General features: G+C 40.6%; 1 protein-coding gene across 2 annotated transcripts in view; it reads left to right on the top strand.

Annotated features, from left to right (window-relative positions):
• The window catches only part of DDR2 (discoidin domain receptor tyrosine kinase 2), a 152302-nt gene extending 133559 nt beyond the window's left edge, over positions 1 to 18743 (top strand). For both annotated transcript variants that reach the window (XM_035279088.3, XM_008984907.5), the window contains 9 exons: positions 2075 to 2137; positions 3283 to 3413; positions 6615 to 6825; positions 8315 to 8538; positions 10081 to 10208; positions 12838 to 13029; positions 13308 to 13542; positions 16368 to 16517; positions 18027 to 18743. In XM_035279088.3, the coding sequence (XP_035134979.1) occupies positions 2075 to 2137; positions 3283 to 3413; positions 6615 to 6825; positions 8315 to 8538; positions 10081 to 10208; positions 12838 to 13029; positions 13308 to 13542; positions 16368 to 16517; positions 18027 to 18161 (1469 nt within the window). In that variant the 3' untranslated portion in view covers positions 18162 to 18743. The remainder of the gene's footprint in view (positions 1 to 2074; positions 2138 to 3282; positions 3414 to 6614; positions 6826 to 8314; positions 8539 to 10080; positions 10209 to 12837; positions 13030 to 13307; positions 13543 to 16367; positions 16518 to 18026) is intronic.
• The last annotated feature ends 8975 nt before the right edge of the window (positions 18744 to 27718 follow it).

The raw sequence follows: 27718 nt of genomic DNA, 5'->3' as shown, positions 1-27718 counted from the left end.
TGATTTTATACTTTCATCTCTATTATTTATGCTAAATATCATGTTTTCTAACAATGTTAGCAGCATTTTCTTCATCTTACTATTCAAAAAGCAATACCAATATTATTACTAACAACATAACTATTGAGCATTAAGATGTCTTTGCAATTCTCTTTTCTTTGTCCTGAGAACGTATCCTACTAAGAATGTGTAGTCAAAGTACTATGTTCTAAGGTCAGTTGAGTCACAGTAGGACAATTCTTTTCTGTATATAGTTATGTCACCAATGTGATAGACAGTTAGGTTCATTGTATTCTGATTATTTCAGCTTTTAAGTATTCATTTTAAACTCTAAACACTACTTTTGATTGAACAGTAACAGTAGCAAATAGTGATTTAAATTCCTGGAGCCAGAAACTGCAAAATCTTGAAAAGTTAAAAGGCGTTTAGAATATTGTTCATACCATTAAATTTTAGATGGGGAGACAAAAGATACACAATGCTTTAAAAAAAAAAGTCCAAAGTAATATGAACAATAAAGGCTCAGAAGGTGAAAGGGCACTAGAGTGGGTCTGTCATAGAGAGCATCAAAGAAACGAGACTTGTACTGGGCCTGGAAGAAGAGTCCAGATGTAAAATAACATTAGAGAGATGAAGAGACTAATTTAAAGATAAACCACACTTTGGGAGGCCAAGGTGGGAGGACTGCTTGTACTCAAGAGTTTGAGACTAGCCTGGGCAACATGGAGAAACCCTGTCTCCACAACAATCACAAAAATTAGATGGGCATGGTGGCATATGCCTATAGTCCCAGCTAGAGAGGCTGAGGCAGGAGAATCACCTGAGCTCCAGAGGCAGAGCTTGCAGTGGGTCAAAATTGCACCACTGCACTCCAGCCTGGGTGACCGAGTGAGACTCTGTTAAAACAACAAAACAACAACAACACCAGATAAACCGAAAGAACCCATCGTTTCAGATTTGATTCTTAAAGGAAGAAAATTTCAGGATAGTTTTCTTATTAAGATGTACTGATAAGAAAATAGAGGATATTTTTAGGGAAACAGGTTTGGTGTTTAAATGCCTCTGTGCTAAGGATTTCCTCTCAGAGTAAATGGATTGATTATTTTATCTGAGTATTTACTGGGAGTAGAAATCAAGATGTTCAAAGTCAGTGCCACTTATACTGTAAGTGTTAACTGGGGGACAAATAGATTCCCACCCATCCTCAGGAATTCTCCTGGCAGAGTAATTGGTATACTTATTATAGCTAATTATAGCTATGAACCATGGTTTTTGACTCCTGGGGTCCCTTGAGCTTTAAATCCAATGTCTTCATAATGTTAGTTTTCACTGGAGCCTGACAACCAAGCTCAGAAAGCACATGCAGATGCCAGATACCTCCTTATTTATATAATAATATTAAGAAGAAAAATTAGGATACCGGGAAGGAATGTCTTTTAGAAAGGAAATACATATTCTAATTCTTGACCCCCTTGATTAGATAAATCAGAGGAAATAATTCTTGCAAAGCTGCCAACATCAGTCTGGCAAATACACTTTTGTGGTTTAGTCTCAGAAGCTGCAAAATCACAATAAAGGACATTCCAATGTCAGTAAATATCGACAGAGGTGAAGCCTTAATTCATAAATTGGAGGGCTAGGCCAATGAAGCAGAGTGGAGACTCTTCTATAAACAACCTAATTTCCCCGAAGGGAAAAGCATCTTAACACTGCCTGTCCCTTGCCCACTTACCCACTATGTTCTCTCTATATTTTTGCTGAATTTGGGTCCTGCTTCTTATGCTTTATGATAATGTGTGGTTACAGCCCTTTGAATTGCTGTTTCTTAGACCTTTTGTACCATAGCACCTAGTATGTAATAAGTGAAACAAAAATTTTGTAAAGAAAAACTTGCCCTTACTATTTAGATGAATGGTGATATTTTTATTTAATGTATTTATTATTTTATTTTTTCAAAGGCTGATGGCAACCCACTAAACTGATCTCTCGATGTGCTAGGTCATAATATGCCTCCAGAGAAAACACTAGCTATCTGTCTTCTCCCCGGCTCTGACTCATCCTTGTTTTATAACAGATGCTGCAATGTACAACAACTCTGGAGCCCTACCCACTTCTCCTATGGCACCCACAACCTATGGTATGTGTGATTCCTAAATTATACAAATTAAGTTGAAGGGACTTCCTGGAGGATGAAGAAGGGTGGAGATTTGCAAAGCCCTGGCTATGTGAGAGGCTTTACACCAGGTGGCTTTGGATGAAGAGTAGCCCTGGAAAGGTAGGACTGTCTACCTCCAAGATATGGAGCCAAACATATTGTCTCCACTACTGATTCATGTGCTTCTTTGATTGAGGCACAGTCTGGAGTTGTCCCAATTTCTCCATGAAAGACTGGGAATTTGGGGTCAGAAACAGGGAAAGGGACATTCCTATGTGAGACCCATAGTGGGGATTTCTAAGAATGGGTGGAAGTCTAAGAAACAAAATGCTTGTCTCTCTAATTGGAGATAAATATGCCATGTATGCATTGCTTTAGGCATATGTTGGTGATACCAGCCGGCAATGTGGGAAGCATGTGATTGAATGTGTCCAAAGAGGACTTTCAGCTACCTTGGCATGTCTCAGAGAATGCAGAGGGTGAAACTGGTTCCTCACCTGTTTTACATGAGGTGTGATTAAGGGACTGTAGACTCAGGCCATAATAATATAGTGACACATTTTGGGAAGAATAGAAAAACTCACCATTATCCTGTCTGACATGGGGAGTGGGAGGCCACTGTCTTATGGAAGAGGGAAGTAGGATATAGGAACAAAGTAATAAAACAGGCCAGGCATGGTGGCTCACACCTGTAATCCCAGTACTTTGGGAGGTAGAGGCAGGCAGATCACAAGGTCAGGAATTCGAGACCAGCCTGGCCAACATGGTGAAACCCCATCTCTACTAAAAATACAAAAATTAACCGAGTGTGGTGGTGCATGCCTGTAATCCCAGCTACTCGGGAGGCTGAGGCAGGAGAATCACTTGAACCTGGGAGGCAGAGGTTGCAGTGAGCCAAGATCATGCCATTGAACTCCAGCCTGGGCAACAAGAGCAAAACTCTGTCTCAAGAAAAAAAAAAGAAATTAAACCGTAGCAAGAGCAAGAATAAGCAGAAGTAGTAAGGTGGCATCTTCTAGAATTATCCTCAAAGAACAGAGTCTACCTCCATGTTTTCAATCCAGTCCCTCATACTCTTGCTTGACCTGTGGGATGATTGTATTCTCTGCTTTCTTTCCTGGTTACAGATCCAATGCTTAAAGTTGATGACAGCAACACTAGGATCCTGATTGGCTGCTTGGTGGCCATCATCTTCATCCTCCTGGCCATCATTGTCATCATACTCTGGAGGCAGTTCTGGCAGAAAATGCTGGAGAAGGTGAGGAGGTACAGAATGGGCAGATACAAGAATCTGCTCCTTTTATTCTCGAGCCACTGTTGTCCCAGGAGTAAAAGGCAAATTGCAAAAATGTATTAGTGGTTAGAGCTAACTGAGGCTACCGAGAAACGTAGGAATGGAGCCAGAAAAAGAATCGCTAAGTCTGTTTTCTCATTTTTAGAGTGGAGATGTTGGAGCCTTCCTCAGGAATGCAGAAAACTCCTTTTAATACATTTAATCTCAGCTCAGGCATTTTCCTTCAAATTCTGATTCCCTGAATTTTGGGTGGAGTCCAGGCATCCATATAGTTTTTTAAAAAAATTAACAAGTGCTTCTGATACACATCCAAGGTTAAGAATCACTCTCCTAATGCCAAGGTGAAATTTCTGATCATGCTGTTGAAGTTCCTTCTCTTCTTTTTCAGTTTGCTTGTCTGTTTTGTGTGTGTGTGTGTGTTTGTGTGTGTGTGCACGTGTTTGCGTATGTGTTTGTGTGTGTGTGTGTAGAAAAACATCCAGCTTTATTAATATTCAAGCCAAGTTTCTCACTATTCTAATTTCCACTTTTGTGTACTTGAAGGTTATGATTATGTATCTCTCTGAGTCCCTCTTCAGACTCTTTCTCTCTCTCTAGGCCAAATGATCTGAATAACTTTTTACATTGTCTAATGCTTTACATGAGGCAGACTTTTTCCTCATGTACAATCTTATATACACCTCATTGAGTAATAACTCATGGGCATTGATATATTTAACCCTTTTTCTGATGAGAAAATGTGATGTGCTCAAGGTCATACAACTGGTATCCAGTCTTCTATGTGTTTTCCAATTGTTAATATTGAAATGCCTTGATTTCCTTCTTCAAGAGGTCATACAACTAGTATCCAGTCTTCTATGTGTTTTCCAATTGTTAATATTGAAATGCCTTGATTTCCTTCTTCAAGACTATATTCATTTCATCGAAGATGGAATATCTATGACTTGTTTGGCTTCTTGGACCAAATAGCAACTCACTGTTTCTTAGTGTCTGATTCTCTTGGGATCTGCTGCTGAGTAAATGTTTCTACCTTTGGTCATGGTCACCTATCCTGGTCAATGAGTTCCTCTCAATAGACATGGACTAGGAGAGGTCACAGAAACTCTGAGCTGTGAGGCTTTGAACTGCCTCCTAGGGCAGGGAACAGGAAGGAGGAGAAATCCTGACTGATTTCTGTGTTTGGGGCTGAGGTCTCTGAGGAGATCAATTCCTGTGTGGAGCCTCTATTCCAGAGGAGAGGAAAGGGCACCTTGAGAATGGACTTGAGTCTCCAGAGCTTTCTAGATGTAGGATGGCAGAAAAATGGCTCAAATCAGAGGTGAGGAGGAGCAATCCTGTTGAGTAGCCTGCAATTCCTTCTTACCTGTGTCATACTCGGGTTTTGAGATGGCTGATATTTGTTTTAAGGTTTTCAGGCAGGAATATTTCATGGAAGAGAAGTTCTCCTTGCTTCCCACAAGTATGTTTCCCAGTCTGAAAACATTAAAGCTTTCAATTCTCAAATAGCAACAGAAGACTGAAAGACAAATTCCACAGAGACTCACTCACTGTCACGAGCATGTCTCAAGGCATGAATGAGGCAAATATCAAAACTTTTCCTCCTTTAGAATGCTGGAACACACCAGTGCCAAATACCTGAGCAGAGGCATTCTGGAGTGAGGGTGGTGGTGAACTGAAGGTTCAGCTTGAAGAGGATGGATATGTGACCATCTTCAATAGTCTGTTAGGACCACATTTTAGCCGAAGGAGGAGGGTCTGTGTTCTCTACTCTATGAGCTCTTTTTCTCTTTATGTGAGCCAAAATTTGCCACACTTCTCTGAGTCTTTATTCTGAGGCCTGTTGGAATATCTTCTTGTGCTATAAGAGAAATGTTGGAATCTCCAGATAATAGGTAAAGCAAAGATTTTGCCCTTGAATATTTAACTTGGTCCTCTAAGAAATTCTATCCCTGTAGATCCTGAGTAAGATGACTCAAAGTACTCTGGAATAGCACTCAAGATTTCTTCCTGGGGACAGAATTTTATGTGGAAAATCATTAAGTACACATATACATTCGAAGAACATTACTTAACATAGCTGTAGACTGTCGCATTATTTGTAGGATAATTTTGATGGTGTCCTCAACATTCCTTCTCCGAGTGATTCAACCCACATATATTGAGTATCTACTATGTTCTGAGCTTCTTGCTTAGTACTGGGGTTATTATTGCAACAGAGGACCTGTGAGTATAGTGGAAAAGTGCACATCTAAGGTTCGTTGTTGAGCACCCAAGCTGTGTTTGTTGAAGTGGAGCATTTGTTTAAATTCAAATAGTCACATACATGCAGATGCTGGCATTTTCCTTTTGACGGAGCAGGCAGGCTATATTAGATAAGATACCACAGGATTAGTTGTTTTGTTGTTCTCCTTCCTTTATTAGGTGCAAGTCACCTTGTTACCGCTCTCTGGACACCTAGGGCTTTCCTGGTTACAGATCCAATGCTTAAAGTTGATTGGAACTGATTCCAGATCCAATCAACTTTAAGCATTGGATCTGTAACAAGGAAAGAAGGCAGAGAATACAGTCATCCCACAGGTCAAGTAAGAGTATGAGGGACTGGATTGAAAACATGGAGGTAGACTGTCCCATATTGTAACCATTTTACTTTTGGTTAATGAAAATATGGGTTGGTGGTGGGTACTATCCTTATCTGCAGTGTAAAAATGATTAGATAGAACTATTGGTTCATCATGTTACCGCACATTTATTAAGTTAATAAACAATTTATGTCTATTCCAAAACCAAGCAGTTAAAGGGTAAGCCAGCAAAATCCATCATTTAATAAAACATAGAAAACTCTTTAAGATTGAGATCATTGGTTACTGAGCGGTTCTTATGGCATTATGAAGATAATGCTTTTTAAAAAATGTTTCAGAAAGCACATCATAGAAATTAGAAGATCAAATTCTACCTTGAAGAAATGAAGGATTATCCTAAGTTTCTATAACACAGGCATTTGTGAAACCAGACTGCATCCCTAGCATGTGCAGGGCTGCTGAGGGGCTGGGGTTAAACAGTAGTAAAGGGTTATTTCACTTGAGTGGAAGAGCTGAGTTTAAGAAGAGGAGGAATTGATCATCTCTTTTGTGCCAACACACCTTTCTCCTTGTTCTTCTCTTCCAGGCTTCTCGGAGGATGCTGGATGATGAAATGACAGTGAGCCTTTCCTTGCCAAGTGATTCCAGCATGTTCAACAATAACCGCTCCTCATCACCTAGTGAACAAGAGTCCAACTCGACTTATGATCGCATCTTTCCCCTTCGTCCTGACTACCAGGAGCCATCCAGGCTGATACGAAAGCTCCCAGAATTTGCTCCAGGGGAGGAGGAGTCAGGTGAGGACGATGTGATGGGCGGGAGGCCGAGGGAGAAACCTTGACAAGCATCAGGTAAGTATGACAGTCTGCTCCCAGTTAACTGCACCTATTTTTAGTCTCTGCTAACCTCCTGAGAAGTCGACATTCTCTTTCTAGATTTGGTCTTCTGCTGCATTTGGCCTAATTTGAGAATTTCTCCTTTGCTACTGAACATAAGATGCATGGAGGGACCCACATACCAGAAAAGAAAGAAAAAAATGAAACACGTTAATTAAGTGTTAACACCAGCAGAACCTAAACGGTCCAACCGGTCTAACCTCATTTTACATGTCGGGAAAGTGAGAAGGCCCAGACAGAGTATTCATCCAACACCAGATTTTATTAGTGGGTAAAGGCAGGACTGGATTTTCCCCTGGAGAAGTACATAAAGAAAGCTAAAGACATTCTGAAATTCCCAGTGCTATAGTCATTTAAATAACTAAAATGAATAACTACTTACCTGCTTTTGTTAATTTCTCTTTGGTAAACATTTACTAGAGAAATATGAGACTATTATGAGAGTAAAATATTTCTTGCCCTTTCTCAATAAAAGCATGAAATGAAGCAATAAAAGGTAAAATAGTAAGTAGTTTCAGTAGATCCAAATTTCAGTGTCTTTTGAAAAATGTTGCAGAGTGATGTCAGAAGGGAAGCTGGAGTGACCTCTTAAGCTCAGAGCTGCTTTTCTATAAGTCATCAACCTGAGGGACCCAAGTCAGTAGAAAAGAACTTGTGGTGTTCAGGAGAGAGGCGCCATGTCTGAGCTGGTTGTGGAAGCAGAGAGGACTAAATACAAGAGCACAGGATTTTACAGGAAGGAGCCTGAAGGGGTCTTCTCAAAGGATAAAAGGAAACTTATATCTCTTTTATCATTCAATGGAGAGCAGACATGAAAGAACATGCTAAAACTCAAGTCATTTCACAGAGACAGCAAGAATAAAGGATATAAACTAATTAATTTTTTTAGGGTGAATAGAAATAATTTACCTATTTCCTAAATCTAAAACATCCCTCACCTCATATTTTAATTTTTTTCCCTAAGTTAGACTGTGTCTGAAAGTAGATCATATGTCTTTAATCTGAAAGTTTTCTGATACCTAAAATCAATTTTAAGTCAATAAGTGTCTTAAAATTAAGGAAATAAGTGATGAAACCTTCAACATTTAGTATTCCCACCCTGATATACCGTGAGCCTTCCTGCAGTTGACTGCACAATTCCACAAGTTTAGCCACAGAATTTGTTAATGATCATGTATTATGAGGAAAAGAAGGAGACGTAAAATGGTGTCCTACATTCTGAAGGCCAGAAGAAAATCTCTAGAGGAAGCAAAACATTTTCCAAGTAAGAATGTCATGAAGCAGGCTGGGCTTTCGCAGGGGCATGTTTTAGCCCTCCTCTCGAATTTCTTCCTTGAAGGGATCTCCACAGGTGCTCTGTGGAATGAGGCTGGTTACCGTGTCTTTCCAGGCTGCAGCGGCGTTGTGAAGCCAGTCCAGCCCAGTGGCCCTGAGGGGGTGCCCCACTACGCAGAGGCTGACATAGTGAACCTCCAGGGAGTGACAGGAGGCAACACATACTCAGTGCCTGCCGTCACCATGGACCTGCTCTCAGGAAAAGATGTGGCTGTGGAGGAATTCCCCAGGAAACTCTTAACTTTCAAAGAGAAGCTGGGAGAAGGCCAGTTTGGGGAGGTGAGTTGATTATTTGAGTGGGGCCTCCAGTCCCTTATAGCTCACAGGAAGTGGTTGGATAAAAATGGTCAGTAGAGGCCGGGCGCGGTGGCTCACGCCTGTAATCCCAGCACTTTGGGAGGCCGAGGCGGGTGGATCATGAGGTCAAGAGATCAAGACCATCCTGGTCAACGAGGTGAAACCCCGTCTCTACTAAAAATACAAAAATTAGCTGGGCATGGTGGCGCGTGCCTGTAATCCCAGCTACTCGGGAGGGTGAGGCAGGAGAATTGCCTGAACCCAGAAGGCAGAGGTTGCAGTGAGCCGAGATCGCGCCATTGCACTCCAGCCTGGGTAACAACAGCGAAACTCCGTCTCAAAAAAAAAAAAAAAAAAAGAATGGTCACTAGAACAAAGAGTCCTTTCCAGAAGTGGGTTCACAACAGAATGCCTCTTCCACTTGTCTCTCCTTGTGTTGTCCTCTGGATTCTAGTATTGGGTCAACCTCATCTTTGTCAAATACCTGTAGAGTTCCTGGGATTTCTGATTTCTATCCAGGAGTTTTTAAGGCAGGCAAGTCTCTAGACTTCAGATATCTTGAAAAACATTCAATATTTTCCAAAATGTTTACAATAGATTATGGAGGGTGGGGCCCACAAGATGTGATCATCTTTTATGAATCGTCCAGGAACATCCGCTGCTCAATAGCCACTTTGTTTTTTTCCCCTTTAATGGAAGTTACATGTAAAATGGTGAAAAACAACCTCGCCCCTGCTTTTGGTCCCAGAATCAGCCGCTAGGGAATGAATCACCAAGATAAGGAGGAGTACTCTTTTCAGTTGCCCTCAGAGTGATGCATGCATTATTAAACTTTTCACTCTTGCATCAGTTATATGAACCTTCTGGGAGCTCAAAGCAATGTTTTGAGTTGTAATAGGAACTCTTCACCACTGCCATCTAAACTCCAAATAGAACACTTGGTTTTCTAAGATGTGTTATTGGTTTTCAGTGTGGATCTCATGTTCTCTCCTTGGATAGGTCTGGTGTTGGAGGAGGTGGAGGGGCCCATGTTATCTGTTCATGGTGTTACATGTACTCATTTTGTCCCCTGGATAGAAAACCCACATCTGTTATACTGTTAATAATACACAGGAGTTGCTTATAATGCTAAACCCCATACTAAGGGATTACTTTAGGAATTTGCCTTATGTTTTACATAATCCAGTGATGAATGAATCAAAATTCAAGCATTTGTAATAAAAGACATTTTATAGTGGGCTATGCTGTTATATAATATTGTTATTGATTCATTCTTTCACTTAATGTTCCAATCAATGTATATTTCTAAGTCAGGAAAGTAGCATATTAGCTGGGTACTTTACCATTGTTTTTAATCTTATCAATTATTTGAATCACAGATAGGTTACACATATCTTCTTATTGGTCTTTTGATCATTTTGCCTGAGTTGTAAGAGTTAGTTTATCTCCAGGAAATGCCCAGCAAGAGTACTGAGACATCTTCAGGAGAAATGATGATGCTGAGACTAGATGACTTTTGTCTAGGTTCATCTCTGTGAAGTGGAGGGAATGGAAAAGTTCAAAGACAAAGATTTTGCCCTAGATGTCAGTGTCAACCAGCCTGTCCTGGTGGCCGTGAAAATGCTCCGAGCAGATGCCAACAAGAACGCCAGGTCTGTGGTCTACATTTTGAATTTTCTTTTATGCATTTAATCTTTAGGGCCAGGAATACTCCCGGATACTTCTGAGCAATTTTCAGTGAGCTGCCTCAGCTTTCCACTGTTATCCTTTTTCTTATTCTGATGGGCTCAGCGGTTCTCATCTTTTTCTCCATTTCTCTCAAACACAAAGGTACATTTTCTGTGGTACTTGCCACATATTTACTTCCTAATCTCCTGTGCACAAGCGCTGTACTTCTCAACATACACAGCTGTCTAGATGTGTACATCCTCAGTCTTTACACACAGACGCACTCCTGCATGTCATTACCTCCTCTTGACAAAGTTTTCACAATCACACATGTTGTTCTTGCTAGGCTTCTTCCATTCTCCTTTTTTCACATTTCTATTTATTTTCTCATCCCCCTTTTCTCTTTTATGCTCCTTTTCTTCTATGTCCAGCAACCCTCAAAATGAGAAGCTACCTCTATTTGGAAAATTATCTATGAATCTCAGAGCAAAAGGAATCCACGATTCTCTAGCAGTTTTCCAAACTGGCTAATAATCTCTTGGATCTTTTTCTACATAAATTGCAGTTTCCAGCCACACTCCATTTGTCTGACAGCCTTTCCATTACAATAATGGTGAGTTAATCCTCACCCAGAGAGGCATGCTGGTTGAAAGCTGGCTGTATGTGTCCCAGAGAAATCTCCACACCTGGATAACATATGCATTTTCCCATTTGTGTTGTCTTGATTTGTCTCACTGATATTCATAGTGAGGAAAGCTTAATATTCTCCAAATTATCATAAATTCCAAGAATGGTGATAGACTTCATTAAAAGTCTTGCAATAGGCCGGGCGCGGTGGCTTACGCCTGTAATCCCAGCACTTTGGGAGGCCGAGGCAGGTGGATCACAAGGCAACATGGCGAAACCCCGTCTCTACTAAAAATACAAAAAATTAGCTGGGCACGGTGACACGTGCCTGTAATCCCAGCTACTCAGGAGGCTGAGGCAGGAGAATTGCCTGAGCTCAGGAGGCAGAGGTTGCGGTGAGCCGAGATCGCACCATTGCACTCCAGCCTGGGTAACAAGAGCAAAACTCCGTCTCAAAATAAATAAATAAATAAATAAAAGTCTTGCAATAGATAGGATGTAGGATAAAGAAGAGAGAAAGGCGAGGAAATGAAACGGTGGAGGAGGCTTTAGAAATTTAACTGAGCATTTCAATCTTTAAGATACTGGTAAAAATAAAAAACAACATTCCGGGATCTCATAGAGAGATGAAATATTTCTTATATTAATCTTAACACATGATTGGAGAAAGTGGCACGAGGGAACAAAACCACAGGACACAGGATATGACAAAGCCTTTCTCCGTTGTTCTGATCAGTGAAGTTTGCCATTCCTCCCACCTGTGTCCTTAGCAGTGATGGCTGGACATGACTGTGGACCCTTCCAAGCCATGGAAACTCCTGGTTTGGGACAGAAGGAGGAATGAAAGAGGGAGGTATTGCATTATGACTTCATCGATATCAGTGATTTATATTGACATAGCACGGCTTTCAGTCCAGGATTCCTAGAAAACCCTTGGAGGACTTAAACTGATCTGCTCCAGTAGTTTTCGGAATATGGGCTAGAGGCCTCACCAACCCAAATATTGCTACTTTATGACCCAAGGGTGTCTGTAACCATGTACTCAATTATTAGTCTTGGTCAAGTGAATACTTCTTTTGACGTGACTTCACCATGTCCTCAATTATTAGTCTTGGTCAAGTGAATACTTCTTTTGACGTGACTTTACCACTACAGCATTTTTTTTTTTTTTTTTTGGTAAGACAGAGTTTCGCTCTTGTTACCCAGGCTAGAGTGCAATGGTGCCATCTCGGCTCACCGCAACCTCCGCCTCCCGGGTTCAGGCAATTCTCCTGCCTCAGCCTCCAGAGTAGCTGGGATTACAGGCACGCACCACCATGCCCAGCTAATTTTTTGTATTTTTAGTAGAGACGGGGTTTCACCATGTTGACCAGGATGGTCTCGATCTCTTGACCTCATGATCCACCCGCCTCGGCCTCCCAAAGTGCTGGGATTACAGGCGTGAGCCACTGCGCCCGGCCCACTACAGCCCTTAAACAGCTCTGTTTTGGACAGGCTACTAAATACATGTTGCAACTTACTGATGGTTCATACTGCATTAAGAAAAGTCAGTAGGGGAATATAAAGAGTCATCAGAGAAGCCAAAGCATGGTTGTTTACATCACACCAAGTTTCTTCACTTTAGCAACAGAGTGACTCCATGGCTTTTAAAAAAGGTAAATATCCTCATGCACTTACGCTGCAATTTTCAGTGAAACGTTTTACTTTGCTGAATAGTTTTTAGCAGCCTATTTTAATCACTTTCCGTGTGGCAGGGATTTTGTTAGATACGAGGGATAACAATGTGAAGAGGTCACGGGTCTTGTTCTCAAAACCATTACAGTTGAATGAGGGTCCAGGTGTCAGCTTCTCTGTCCTCCCAAAAGTTATCCAAAGGGAAAGGAGATTTGGTGTAATGTCTAGGAATAGACCTTGGTGTGCATTCTTCTCCCTTTTGATTCTGACTCGGGCAACTTCTGAGTTTGTCTTTGTCTGTGTCCTCCCAAGGAATGATTTTCTTAAGGAGATAAAGATCATGTCCCGACTCAAGGACCCCAACATCATCCATCTCTTAGCTGTGTGTATCACTGATGATCCTCTCTGCATGATCACTGAATACATGGAGAATGGAGATCTCAATCAGTTTCTATCCCGCCACGAGCCCCCTAATTCTTCCTCCAGCAATGTACCCACTGTCAGGTAAACAAGCCAGGTCTTCCATCTCTTCCCTGTGGTCATGAAAGTAACCTGGGATCTGCAAATAGGGAGCAGTGAGCCATAAAGTGTACCACTGTTCTGGGATGGTGGGCGAAGTTAGAGTGCAGGGAATAATGGAGCAGCTGCCCTTTGGGGGAGTGCAAGGGACTCATCAAGAATAGCTTTCAACCCTGGTTTGTTGATACCAATTTTAGAAGGTATACCTTTCACATCTTCCTGTTTCCATAGGCTACCTTCTGTCTTCTTGTCTATTCCCTCAGTTACACCAACCTGAAGTTCATGGCTACCCAAATTGCTTCTGGCATGAAGTACCTTTCCTCTCTTAATTTTGTTCACCGAGATCTGGCCACACGAAACTGCTTAGTGGGTAAGAACTACACAATCAAGATAGCTGACTTTGGAATGAGCAGGAACCTGTACAGTGGTGACTATTACCGGATCCAGGGCCGGGCAGTGCTCCCTATCCGTTGGATGTCTTGGGAGAGTATCTTACTGGTGAGTCCTCAGCATTTTAAAGCCCTACCTAGCAACTGGCTTGTGGGCTGGCACACACAACATGTGGAGACAAACCTGAGACAGCAAGAGGCAAACTCAGTAGACTGTAAGATTTTCTCTGATTTGAAATTATTACTATTATTTTAGACGGAGTTTTGCTCTTGTTGCCCAGGCTGGAGTGCCGTGGCATGATCTTGGCTTACTTTAACCTCCGCCTCCCGGGTTCAAGCGATTCTCCTGCCTCCAGCCTCCTGAGTAGCTGGGATTGCAGGCACCTCCCACCATGCCAGGCTAATCTTTGTATTTTTGGTAGAGATGGGGTCTCACCATGTTGGCCAGGCTGGTCTTGAACTCCTGACCTCAGGTGATCCACCCACCTCTGCCTCCCAAAGTGCTGGGATTACAGGCATAAGCCACGATGCCTGGCATGCTTTGTGTACTAATTCTTATTCTTCAATGCTTGCCTATTTCTGCTACAAAATTAACACACTTATTATGAAAATTTAGGGAGACAAGTTAAAAAGTATACGATATTTATCTTTGTTTCTCTTTATCATTTCTATCTAGTGATTTTTCTTAATTTAAGGTATTAAAAACCTTATCATTTAAAGGAATGTTATCTGTACAAAATATTTTCTTCTCCATTAGTTTCATAAGCATGTTTCCCGTAATTATATAGTCTAATCCCTATAATTGTATTTCAGTACTTTTCAACATGTTCTTTTTAAGTTCATCATTCTTTGCTGTGTAATTTTTATTCAATTCTTGATATTCCATACCATAAGTGAATATTTTTTTCCAAGTATCTCTCTTAGAGGTATATTTTCTGTCCATGAATACCTGAGACTTTTTAATTGTTGATTTTACAACCACTCAGCTCATTAGACTTATAGACTCATTAGACTATACACTTTTACTTCCTACAATGCCCTTTACATGTTATCTTTTGTCTTGTGTAACATTGCAGAGAAAAATCGGAGACCAATTTGGTTTTGTTCATCTGTGGTTAATCTGCTTATTTCCTACTCATATTCTTATAGAATTTGTGAATATTTTGGAAATGACAAAATGTATAGTTATTCCCTTTTACTCACCAAGATAACCATTATTGATGTTTTGGTATATTTCTTTGAGGAATTTTTTTCCATACATCTATTTTTTCTATGCATGCCTTTCTATATGTATGTACGTATATGTAATCTATACTATATAACTGGGATGACACTATGCTATACAATTCTTGATTTCTATTTTTAACTTAACATTTTATTATCTGCATAATATTCCATTGTGTAGATATATCCTATAACTTAATAATGCCTCTATAATTTGATATTTAAGTACTTTCCAATTTCCTGCCATTATGAATGATGCTGTGATGCACACCAGTTTACATAAAGCCTTAAAGATCTTTTTCAACTACATATGTGAATTGTATATTTTACACATTTCTAATGGGATATTTAGGCATTACTCTCTCTAAAGGTATTGTGTGATGCTGAAAATACATTAGACTGACATTCAGAGGACCTTGGTTCAAATACAGTTTTTCCACTGCGAATGGTCTTATTAACCAGGCAACTCTGGGAAACCTCTCCTGTTTAATTTTTCTGATCTAAAAACTATGGATAGCTGGCATGGTGGTGTGTACCTGTAGTCCCAGCCACTCAGGAGGCTGAGGCAGGAGGATCAAAATCTGGGCTGCACTGCACTATGCCTGTTGAGAATCCTTACTGAATCTGGCATTAACATGGTCACCCCTAGGAGCAGTGAACCACCAGGTTGCCCAAGAAGGGATGAGCCAGCCCAGGTTGGAAACAGAGGAGGTCAAAATTCCTGTGTTGATCAATTACTGAGATCAAACCTGTGACTAGCCATTGTACTCCAGGGTGGGCAACATAATGAGACCCCATCTCTCAAAGGAAAAAAAAATTTAAAAATAAATTATATCCACTTCACAGTGTTGTTTTCTGTATTGAGTAGAAAATATGAGTAATCAATGCATGCTAATTATACCTGACTCTCATTACTGTCACTTGTTGAAGTCTATCTTTCAACACTGTGAGTATCACTGAACTGGTAAATGAGAGTCCTGGATTCACTCCAGGCACTTAAACTAGATTCCTCTGTCTCTAACATAAAAACAATTGACCTCCCACTCAGATTTTGCCTTTCTCAGGAGCATTTTCCCAAGGCTACCCTAGAACTGAAAGGTTGACCTAACACTCAGTCGCAGAGTCAGATCGCTTATGGCTGCATTTTTTTCAGCTCTTGGATCTTATCTGCAGAGAAACAGAACTAAGTTGAGATAATGCAAATGAGAGAACAGGCCGTTTTCTTTTTTTTTTTTTTTTTGTTTTTTTTTGTTTTTTTTTTTTTTGAGACCGAGTTTCTCTCTTGTTACCCAGGCTGGAGTGCAATGGTGCCATCTCGGCTCACCGCAACCTCCGCCTCCTGGGTTCAGGCAGTTCTCCTGCCTCAGCCTCCCAAGTAGCTGGGATTACAGGCACACACCACCAGGCTCAGCTAATTTTTTTATATTTTTAGTAGAGACGGGGTTTCACCATGTTGACCAGGATGGTCTTGATCTCTTGACCTTGTGATCCGCCTGCCTCGGCCTCCCAAAGTGCTGGGATTACAGGCGTGAATGAGCCACCACGCCCGGCGGGAATGGGCTGTTTCTAAACACTATATGAACATCTTGGCAGTTTCAGAGTTCCTTCCCTGTGGTAGAGGAAAGGGTACAACTCCAGATTATGAAATCTAACCGGTTCTTGTTCTGTACAGGTTATTCTGATTTCCCATTCTTTTCTTGACTGAAATAGGGCAAGTTCACAACGGCAAGTGACGTGTGGGCCTTTGGGGTTACTTTGTGGGAGACTTTCACCTTTTGCCAGGAACAGCCCTATTCCCAGCTGTCAGATGAACAGGTTATTGAGAATACTGGAGAGTTCTTCCGAGACCAAGGGAGGCAGGTAAGAACTGTTGGGGAATGGATGTGGACCTGTGTACTCCTGAAGGATGGAGAATGGAAAGTCCTGACTTAGCAGGAGTGGGCTGAGCTGGAAGACACACTATCTGGATGATAGTCTTTGTCACTAACTATCCAGAAGATGTGAAAGACCGGATCCTCCCAAGGCATCCGTACACTTTGCTTTATCCATGTGTCAACTCATTGACTCATGGAGAGCATAAACAATCATGCCAGGTTCCTCCCCAACTCAAAGGTGGCAGGAAATAAAGTCCTATCTCTCGTGTTTTATCTATTTCTTAATCTGGACCATGTGGTTTTTCTTCTGGTTCAAAAAATGTAAGTGTAAAAGAGAGATAGTAGCATTTATTTAAAATATAGCTGAATGTAAGAAATGGGGTTGTTTTTGACTATCTAGCAATGTTTCTAGACTTGTCCAAAAATGAGCAGCTATACCCTGAATTTGTTGCTCTTGGAAGACATCTCTGAACCCAGTATTGTGGCATCTCAGGACTCAGGGAAAGATGGGTTCCCAAGCTACATAGGCATCTCAGTTCCTAGCCAAGATACTCCAAGCTGTTTTGGGGTGGCTTCGGTTTAAAATTCCTGTAGAACCTAAGCCAGCAGGGAGACTGATTTCCATTCCTGGTTGAGGAAAACAAAGCACTGAGAACATACAAGGATAAATGGGCTGCCACCAGAGGTGGGGACTCTTTTGTCACTGGAGAGGTTAAGATACAGGCTCAAGAACGATGTAAGATCTGGAATTTGAAGCTTGGCAGGAACTACAGCACTGCACCTCCCCAAAGCAGCCTGGCAATAGCATATCCTTGGATTATGGCATCTTCACCAGGAAAAGGCTAATAGCTGGGGAAGGGTCTTGCAGACAACAAAAAGGGGATCTTCTGTGGCTTAAATAGACCCAAGCGAGCCAAAGATAGAGAAGAGATTGACAGAGGATAATACATTATACATATTAAAAATAAGAGGGGGGTCTCAGAATTCAATTTTATCTTGATATTCCATAAATATTTTAGCAGAGGGGAGTCTAAATTAGCTATCTTGGTTATCGGGCATTGTCTTCTTACTCTCATAAAGGGAAAATTTACTCCTGAGTACACGAGGTAAGTGAGTGGGCCGAAGAAAAATGTTTTCTGCTTCTGTCATGATTGGCTCAGCCAAGATGAACTTCAACATGGGTTGCCCATAAATGGAAGATTTGGTCTCTTTCTGGTTGTTTCATCTTTTACATGATGGTAGGGACCACATAACGGTCCATCAGAAAATTCTGCTCCAGAGAACTGGAGAAGACAAAGGGAATCGCTTAGAAAAGGGGTGATATGATTCAGAACTTCAAAGAGTAGGAAAAATGGACACCACACCCATTTCAGTTATCAAATTCAAGAAAGTAGGCAGGGGGCAAATCAAACCATGATGCTAAGATGCTTCCATTCCCCCCCCACTTCCTAATACTCTCTCTCTTTTTGGTTTTCCATTATTTTTGTTCCCAAAGACTTACCTCCCTCAGCCAGCCATTTGCCCTGACTCTGTGTATAAGCTGATGCTCAGCTGCTGGAGAAGAGATACCAAGCACCGTCCCTCATTCCAAGAAATCCACCTTCTGCTCCTTCAACAAGGTGACGAGTGATGCTGTCAGTGCCTGGCCACATTCCTACGGCTCAGGTCCACCCTACCACTCACCCACACCTACGCCACTCCATCTGGACACTTAATGAACCTGAGAGACAGAGGCTTGTTTGTTTTGCTCTGTGTTCCTGGTCCCTCCCACTCTACTCCCCCACTCCCTACCCCTCATATATACTTTTTTTTTTACATTAAAGAACTAAAAAAGAAAAAAAAAAAAGCCTAGAGCAGATAAAATCTAGTAAAAGAAAATCTTACTTGATATACCAAAAGTGTTGGATAACAAAGGCTAGAAAATTCAGATAATTTATAAAGGTTAATTATTCTTGTGCTTATAAATGTGCAGATTCTACAATATTTTTTCATGTCACTCTAAACAAATCTTCAGAAAGAAAATCTTGAAGGATACTAATATCTTGGGAAACATGAGATGAAGTTTAGGGAAAACACTCAATAGATGTGGAGAATCTGAGGACTCAGAATTCAGCAACTAATCACATATGGTTTTCTAATTTGGCCTCTGGACATGTCTCACTGTATTTCTCTCTCCTGTCAAAGTGAATGATACATTCTTGAAAACCCCTAATTTCTTGAAATGAGTATTTTGTTCATTCATGGGCAGCAGTCAGGGTTGAAGTTCATGTATGAAACAACAGGGGATGTAGATGGGAAAGAAAGCTTGCTACACGACTGTATGAAGGGGAATTGTCATTTCCAAAAAAAAAGTACCTCATGCATGGAAGGATTCTTGAATAGATAATGGACATAGGAAAGAAGGTCAGTGGAGGGCACGTAACAGACATGCTATCCACCATTTATTTGGATTTCATTAGCAGGTTCTCTTCTTTGTCTTGTACAGACATTTTCATGTGTGTGTTTTAGTGAGAATGTGAGTTTTTAATCAGTACAGGCTGATGTTTTGATGTCTTGATGGTAGATTTCTGAGTTCATCTTGTCCAAATATTCTAGCTCTTTCAAGGATGACGCCTCTGTGGGATCTTTGGACTTGGGGCTGCATTTCTCAGGCATAAATACCTAATGGCCTTGTCTAAGAGGGAATTGATCTATTCTGAGGGTCCCCAAAAATGTTATCTCAGTACTGATGAGGAGAAGTTACAGGGAGACTGATTTCCATTCCTTATTGAGGAAAACAAAGCACTCAGAACATAGAAGGATACATGGGCTGCCAACCAGAGTGGATAGTCAAAATTTTGTCACTGGAGAGGTTAGGATACAGGCTCAAGAATAATGCAAGGAAAATTGAAGTTTTCAAACACAAAGTAGATGGTGCTATGAGACACTGTTTAACGTCCTTCTAACTCCGAGTGCCCTTGATTCTGGAGAGGCACAGGATGAGCATCTGTTGCTACTGCTGTGTAGCAACAGATATACCCTTTTGCCTCTGAGATGGTATGACCAGCAGAAAAGAAAGCTAAAGGCTGTGGCTTCAGAATTCGTGGAAACAGAGCCACTGTCAAGAAGGAATCTTCTCAGAGCAAATTCTGAGCTTTCACACTCCACAAATCCTCAGATTTAGTGGGACGTTGGAAAAAGGAACTCTTAATTCCCAATGAGGAGAAACAAGACAACATTACAAATCAGCTTCCCAAGATGAGAAGGAATAGCCTTGACCCCTTGGGTCTGCCTCTGTTGCCTTCACCAGTTTACCTTCTACAACAGTTTCTCAGGAACATGAGTATTTCCCCATTCAGCCTTCAGCATTGCTCCAGGCCACAGCATAAGTATAAGTCTTAAGTCCACAGGATCCATTTTTCAAGTCATCTTCTGATCCTAGCAAATATCTTTTCCCGTAGTTGTCTTATGTCTTTGGGCTTTAGTCTATCCCAGGACAAACTTTGGAGAAATCACTAATTTGAGAGTCAAGAGAGCACTGGTTCGGGAGCTTTGATCCTGTTTCTGCTTCACACCAAGTATGTCATCTTGGCTAAATCACTTGGTCCTTCTGCATTTGTTTTCTTCTTGATAGGATGAGGAAATTAGATAAATGGTTTTGAGGTCCCTTCTGGTTCTGATATGTCCAGTACTCACTGGATAATTGGATCTATAACTGATGGATTTAGTAATCTGGTCATTTCTTGCTCTGAAAACTGTAGTCAGCAAAAGAGATCATGGAAGAAATCACTGTAATGGTAGTAATAGTAACACATGACATTTGTATTATGCCTTAGGTTTACCAGATGTTTCTACATACATTATCATATTTGATATGTACAGGGCTAGATACCTTGGACCCTGCAACACTCAGCTTTCAAGATAAGATAAGCTTCATTAGAGGGCTGTGGGCAGTGGCTAAAGCCTATAATCCCAGCACTTTGGGAGGCTGAGGCAGGTGGATCACAAGGTCAAGAGATTGAGATCATCTGGTCAACAAGGTGAAACCCTGTCTCTACTAAAAATACAAAAATTAGCTGGGCATGGTGGTGTGCGCCTGTAGTCCCAACTACTTGGGAGGCTGAGGCAGGAGAATTGCCAGAACCCAGGAGGCGGAGGCTGCGGTGAGCCGAGATCGCGCCATTGCACTCCAGCCTGGGTAACAAGAACGAAACTCCATCTCAAAAAAAAGATTAGCTTCATTAGAATTAAAGGGACTTGAACTCAGGACTGGCAGCCTATTCTTCTTTATCCATATGCCTTTGGTAGGGCTAATTCCAGATCATGCTATGACTTCTTATAGAGCAAGAGAAAATAATATTATTTTATCTTCCTTTGCCTGACATCTCTCCACTTATTCTTTTTTAAGAATCTGCCCCAGTTCACTGAGTTATTCTATGATTATATAATTTTTATAAAAAATCATATTTAAAATGAACTCAGAATGTCTGAATATTTCTGGCCTTGAGTCATAGAAGTAATCTGTTTCAGATGGTTGCCCAATATGTATTATCATGTCATACGTATATGTATTCTTTTCTGGGGTGAGGAAGGCTTCAACTTCTGGCACTGAGACCTCTGTGTTACAGACATAGGTTTAGTTTCTAGCTTAGTCATGCCTTTAGAGTTCAAATCTAAGCAACCCAGCAGAATACATGGCGAGGGCCTAGTGTGATTAGAATCTAAAAGTAGTTAAAATCTGAATTAGAAGAATGAAGCTAGGACTTTTTTGGAAAAGGAGAGAGAAAAAAAAAGATCAAAAACGGCTGGGCCTTATTACCTTTGCAATAAGTTATCTTCTTCATGATAATGTAAATTATTTTATGTGCAGATTGCGTTTTGGGATTGTCGGATCTGAATTTATATTCTTGCTGGCTAACGTGCTGAGAGCTAGGTCTGAAACTTGATGTACTATCCAGACAGGTGTGAGATCAGAAAACATCTAGAGTGCAAAGAGGTGCCTGAGGAGCAAAATGTGGTTTTAATGTTGTGGAAAGATCACTTGCAAGTATATAAGACTATGTAACGAAGAGGATTGTATGCAAGTGGGGTGAAAGAAAAAAGGATACGCGAATGTGCATATGACTGAACAGGGAGGAAGGTCAGGGCTAGGAAGGAGGCAGTGGAGAGCACACAGGAAAGACACAGGGAGGGTCAGGTCGAGCAAGGTAGGAACAGGTAGCTGGAGCCATTGGGAATCCATTCTGAAGCAAGGAGGAGCTTTGAAAGGGATTAGGAAAAGTAAGGTTCTTGAAGTAAAAGATAAATATGGGTGGAGAAAGAAGACATTCTGGACGATAGGGATGATAAAAATATTTATTAAGAAATGAAGTCAGGTTCAGTGTATGAAACGGAAGGGAGTCTTCTAGCATTTTAAGAAAAAGGAAGTTCCTCTTGGAAAAGACATAGCAACCATGGGAATGACCTTTTCATTTCAGAAGTGGGTGAGGAAGGTGGTTTGAGCACCAGGTGTACTCTGGACCATTTCAAGTGCTGGTGAGAAAAAAATCAACCCTTTGCCTGAACTGGGCTTGGTTTTCCAAGTGCTGCTTTGAAAATGAAGACCCAGAGATGGGGAGCTTATGGCAGTTCATGAATCTTCATGTTCTATTATCTTTTCTCTGTCAATAAAGTTCATTTTCTATAATGCCAACCATTGCTGTGCCCAGAATAACCACAGGCAAACATCAAAACAATAGGCATAAGTTAGAGAAGATTGAATTATGTCTGATATCTGCACAAACAGATATGCACCATGTTGGAAACATGTGTTTTTCTAGTCCCATCCAGGCTTCCCACAAGAAAGCCACGATGTGGGGCTAAACCATATGTTTTGAGTAAAGGAGAATAGAAGGGGAGTGTCTGCCAGAGGGAAAAAGATGAAAATGTTCCAAGGAAGTATACTAAAATAGAACAGTGTTATGTTTTGCTCAAAACTACAAAATAAAAAATAATAAAAAAAGAATTACAATATATGGCTACTACGTCTTTGATTGCAAGTTGAATTTATAGACCTGGAATTTGCCATCCTAGTCTTTTCTTTTTAGTAAGACTTCTGTCCTCCGACAGTGCATACGGTAGGTCCCTAATGTTTCTGCATCTCCAGGAAGTTGCAGGTCCTTATTTTTGCTGGGAAATCCTTCTGAATAGAAATTTAACATTTTTATAGAAACAGATGAATGTGTTTTCCATGTAGTAAATGTTTTCAAGAAGTGACTTGAGAGGGAAAGAGACTGGAGTGGTTAATGGTGATTTGATTTCTGGAATTTTGAGTTTTCTGCTATAATTAGCTGTATTGCTTGGTGCCAAAGAACAGTGGGGAATTGTTCAATTCAAAATAATTTTTAAAAAATTGTTATTTTGAAAGAACTTGAGGCTTACAATTAGTTTATCCTAGATCCATTTTCCCCCATTTATAACACTTCATTTAGTCCATTTTCAGAACCAGAAAATTGACATTGGCATAATGCTATTAAACTACAGAACTTTTTTTGATTTCACCAGTTTTTCCACACATACTCATTTAGTTGCTGGATGCTTCTAATTCCTGCAATTTGTAACCTGGCCTTGCTTGGATACAACAGGAAAGACATTATTTGGATAAAATTCTACAATATTAAACCAAATTAATGTATTCGTTTATTACGAGCAATACCCTGCCTTCACTGCTTCTAAATTTTCTGATTTGTTTAGCTGTTTGGCACCTGAAACAATCCAAGAAACACTTAGGAAGATTAGGGAACACAAAAGACAGTAAAGCTTTTTCATGGCTTGTTGGCTAGAAAACCAGATATAACAGGATATTCTAGATGCTTCCCAGAGCTCCGACAAATGAGTAGGGTTAGTACTGGGGACAAGATGAGGAGTTTGGAGTAAACCAGTATTTTGGTCGAGAGTTCGTTGGCACTTAGTTAATGGCACTGGGAATAGCTTGTGAAGATAGTAGAACACAATGATACAGACTCCTCATGTTTGAGAAAATACTATTTTCAGAGTGGTAGAGAGGTTTCATTTGCCTAAATAGCTGTTCTTAAATGGAATAACAACCACTTTAGACCTAATTAATTGCAAACACAGCAGCAACCTGGGGAGAAGTTGAAACTCCAGTTTTGTGGATTACAGTTTTGAGTTTTGTGATTGACATTTTTAAGTCCCCTATTTTAGGGGTCACAAGATTATAACAATATGCGTCTTATTAAGTTCCTAGGTCATTGTGAGCACTTGATAAATATTTGCCGAACGTTGTTTTTTTTTTTAATGAATATAAGATGGAAACAAAAACTTGTCATCCAGTTTACTAGAGTGAATGCAGGGAGAATAGTTTTACTGTAACATGGAGAGTTTATTTTCAAATGAAGAAAGAAAAAAATGCTCAGACTTGTACCTGGTGAAGTACATTCTCCATTTGTATACTTTTTGATGGTGTAATTGATATATAGAAATGCTTAATTTTTTGAGGCATTCAGACAGCAATGAAAGGAAGTTCTCCATAGGACACTGAATCAAAAGCAGAGACTAGATTCTAACCTCATATCCAGCCTATTTGAAACAAGCTATCTAGTTTCTCCTGTAGACATCTTGTCAACAACATGCAACAATGTCAGGTGCCTTGGAGGAAAAGCTAGCCTATGCTCATCCACAATCACAAATACATGTCAAGAAAGAATTTGCAGAGATTCAAGGGAATTACAATGGGATAAGGTAATCACTTTCAGCGAAAAACTGTTTACTTGAAAAGAAGCTTGGACACAATCGAAAGCTGGATCCCTGCACACACATCAAGAGTTTGTAATCTAGCCTATCCATTATATGTCCTTTATTATTCATGATGTCCTATTCTTCTACCTGGTTGTCTGGTGACTTTTTCTGAGGACTGCGTTTCTGCAGCAATGTGGTGCACTCTTCCTGTGATGAGGAAACATCTGGGCCTCCTCCTGCAGGCTTTGGAAGATGATGTGTCTTGTCAAGGGGTAAAGAGCAAATGGATTTAATTTCTGCTTGAAACTATTATAGACATTCCAAATAGAATACGTAAAGATTCTCTGTATTAGAAAAAGAAACGTGATACCAATTGTATATTTTCTTTTCTTTATTTATTCTCTGTAAGTCTGTCAGATGATAAATTGTAAATAACAATGATTAAAGAGTCATGCTACTGATGGATCTCCCTTTCTGGATAAGCAGTGCGAGTTCTGGGCTTTGTAACCCTTGCCCTTTATAGTCTTACATCATTCCTAGGGATGTGATGGGGTATGGGACAGAGCTGTGGTGTGGACACCTGTTTATGGGGCTGTCCAACAAAGGATTATTTAAATAGGCCTCTAACATATGAGTTGACTATTCACTGGGAGGAAAGCATCTTGGTCTCTGACATATCCAAACATGTGAGACACTGGGATTTTATGTCCTCATATTAATTAGTCCAGTTCTGGGGAATTCAGTCCAGAATTAACTGGGGATCCCTTATCATTATGGTTACAGACTTGTCTTGTTTGATACGGAGATATTTCTTTCAAATACAGATATCGTCTCAGACTGCCCGCACATGCACAAACCAATAAAAACTATGAAAACCAGAATTTAGACTCAGTCATTATAATAAAGATTAGAATGAAATGACCTCAAACCCATCTCTTACCTGGTGTCTGAGAATAAGTTTGTGTTTTTAGTTTTCCAAGAATATTTTTCAGAATATGTGAGTTTTCTGAGCACATTTTTCAGCACTGGGCATGGCAGATAAATCACAGGGTCAAGGTTTGGCAGGGAGATGGGATCATTGTGTACCATATTGTTCTTCTGGTTTCCAGGAAAACGGAATGAGCCCATGAAAAATACAAACTTAGGATGATTAAAAAACATTCCTACCAATTCACTCATCAATAAAAATATATTATGATGGTTATCAAGCCTTGTCCTATGTGTGATAAAATACTTGTAAAAAGAAAATTAGGCCAGGCGTGGTGGCTCATGTCTGTAATCCCAGAACTTTGGGAGGCCGAGGCGGGTGGATCACGAGGTCAAGAGATCGAGACCATCCTGGTCAACATGGTGAAACCCCGTTTCTACTAAAAATACAAAAATATTAGCTGGGCATGGTGGCGCGTGCCTGTAGTCCCAGCTACTTGGGAGGCTGAGGCAGGAGAATTGCCCGAACCCAGGAGGCAGAGGTTGTGGTGAGCAGAGATCGCGCCATTGCACTCCAGCCTGGGTAACAAGAGCAAAACTCCGTCTCAAAAAAAAAAAAAAAAAGGAAAATTAAATGGCATCAATTGTGAAGAGAATTGTATTGTAGTCTGAGCACCTCTAGCAGTTTAGCCCATCTTTCAAAGGACATAACATCTTGAAAGCAGCAACGTTAGTGGATAAAAAAGGAAGAAGAGAGCAGTTTCATCACTTGGCTTGAATAAAAATCATGGAGAAAGAAAGGATTGCTGTATTGCTCTGAAGTTGTCTGGACTTCACTTAATTCAGTCTGTGTTAGGCTGGTGTGCATCCTGAGACTGCAATAATGCTCAGCCTCCACAGCCCAGGCCCTCCCGCTTTCTTTATAGAAATGAGGTTTTTATGGGACAGCCACACAACCAGGTCTCTCCCTTAGTATTCCTCATCACCTCTGAGATCTAGGACATTTTAAAAGAGAACTTTGGGTCTGGACTTTCATGACTAGGCTTAACTTTACTCCATGACTTTCACAGGACAGTGTTAAACTGTGATCTCTTTAGAAGAGTTGAAAGTGGGATAAACGTAGGAGCCGAGTTCCACCCCCACGATAAAGAAGTTTTATTTAGGAATAATATTCTAATAACCAGATTTGTTCTTTCAATCTAATTTTCGTGATATAAGATAAATGATTGCTAAGTTAGTTGGTATCATTAATCAAAACCTCTAGGATCAAAAGCCAATATAAATTATCTCAGTGTTTTAGGGATCATTGCTGTTCATAAATAATTCAAACATTGAAAGAGGCCATTAAGTAGATTACAGTATGTTCAGTAGAGTTTGATGTATCATACACAGTTTTATCCTGTGTGAGCTGGGGCTGGTTACAGTCCCATTACCAGTTTACTACAATACAGAAACCTAGTGTAAGCATTAGAAACTTTTATAGCAGTTTTGTCACCGGAAGGAGGGCCTTGAATGTGAGTTGTCCAGGTTCTTGGCATTTGGAATGAAAAATTGTACAAAATGCACAAAGTAACAAAGGAACGAAGCAGCGAAAGCAATAGCAGGGATTTATTAAACTGAGAAAGCGTTGCCAAGGTGGGAGTGGGCCTGAGCAAGTGGCTCAAGGGCCCAATTACAAAGTTTTTTGGTTTTTAAGTAGTCCTTTTGAGGTCCCTATGGGCTACCCCTTATCTGGATGAAGGATTTGGTCCATGGCTAAGTAAAAGCTGAGGTGAATTTGTGTCCTACGCAGATGAAGGCATGGCCCATGCTTAGTGCTTGCCCACAGCCAATCCAAGACACTTTCTCTTTCAATCTGAGACCTGGTAGAAGTGTGGCAGGCCAGGTCTCACTAACAACTGTTTCAGTGGTTAAGTTAAATACTAAAAGCCAGTGCCCTTATACAAAGTCTAGGATGTAACAAAAACCCATTAAGAGTTTTGTCTAGGCCTTTCCTGGGCCTTAAAGCATGACAAAATAACGAAGGAATTCTTAATAGGGCCCATTTAGGATTAAATAAGTTTTACTGTGTATCTGAAGAAACTCCTCAGGAGTCCACAAACAAGTTTTTTGGGGGTCTAAAGGAACTCCTCAAACCTTCAGTAACATAGCAGGAGACAAGATAAGGGTAATCACCCCAGCACCTGGATCCATTTAGAGTAAGTAAATTTACTGAGGCTCCAGAGGAAGGTTTTCAGGACTCAGACCTTAGTATAGATTAAAAGAAGTTAATCACTTATGTCTTTAGATGAATGCACACTTACACGTAGACATACAGCTTAGAAGGTATATAAGCTCTGAAATACTTTGTAATTTTGAGTTGGTCTGGTGATAATTTCCAGACTTTCTCCCTGTAACCAGTTACAAAAATAAAAACTCTCCTGCTCTTGGTTCATCTGCATCTAGTTATTGGGCCTCAAAAAATAGCAGCCCAACCCTCGGTTTGGTCTGGGAAGAGAAGTGGGAGAATTGTAGGGAGAGTAGCCTTTGATCCTTTGCTACTGC

This window comes from Callithrix jacchus, chromosome 18, assembly GCF_049354715.1.
Source record: "Callithrix jacchus isolate 240 chromosome 18, calJac240_pri, whole genome shotgun sequence".
In the NCBI taxonomy this organism is placed as follows: domain Eukaryota; kingdom Metazoa; phylum Chordata; class Mammalia; order Primates; family Cebidae; genus Callithrix; species Callithrix jacchus.
This window is presented reverse-complemented; position numbering and strand designations above follow the sequence as displayed.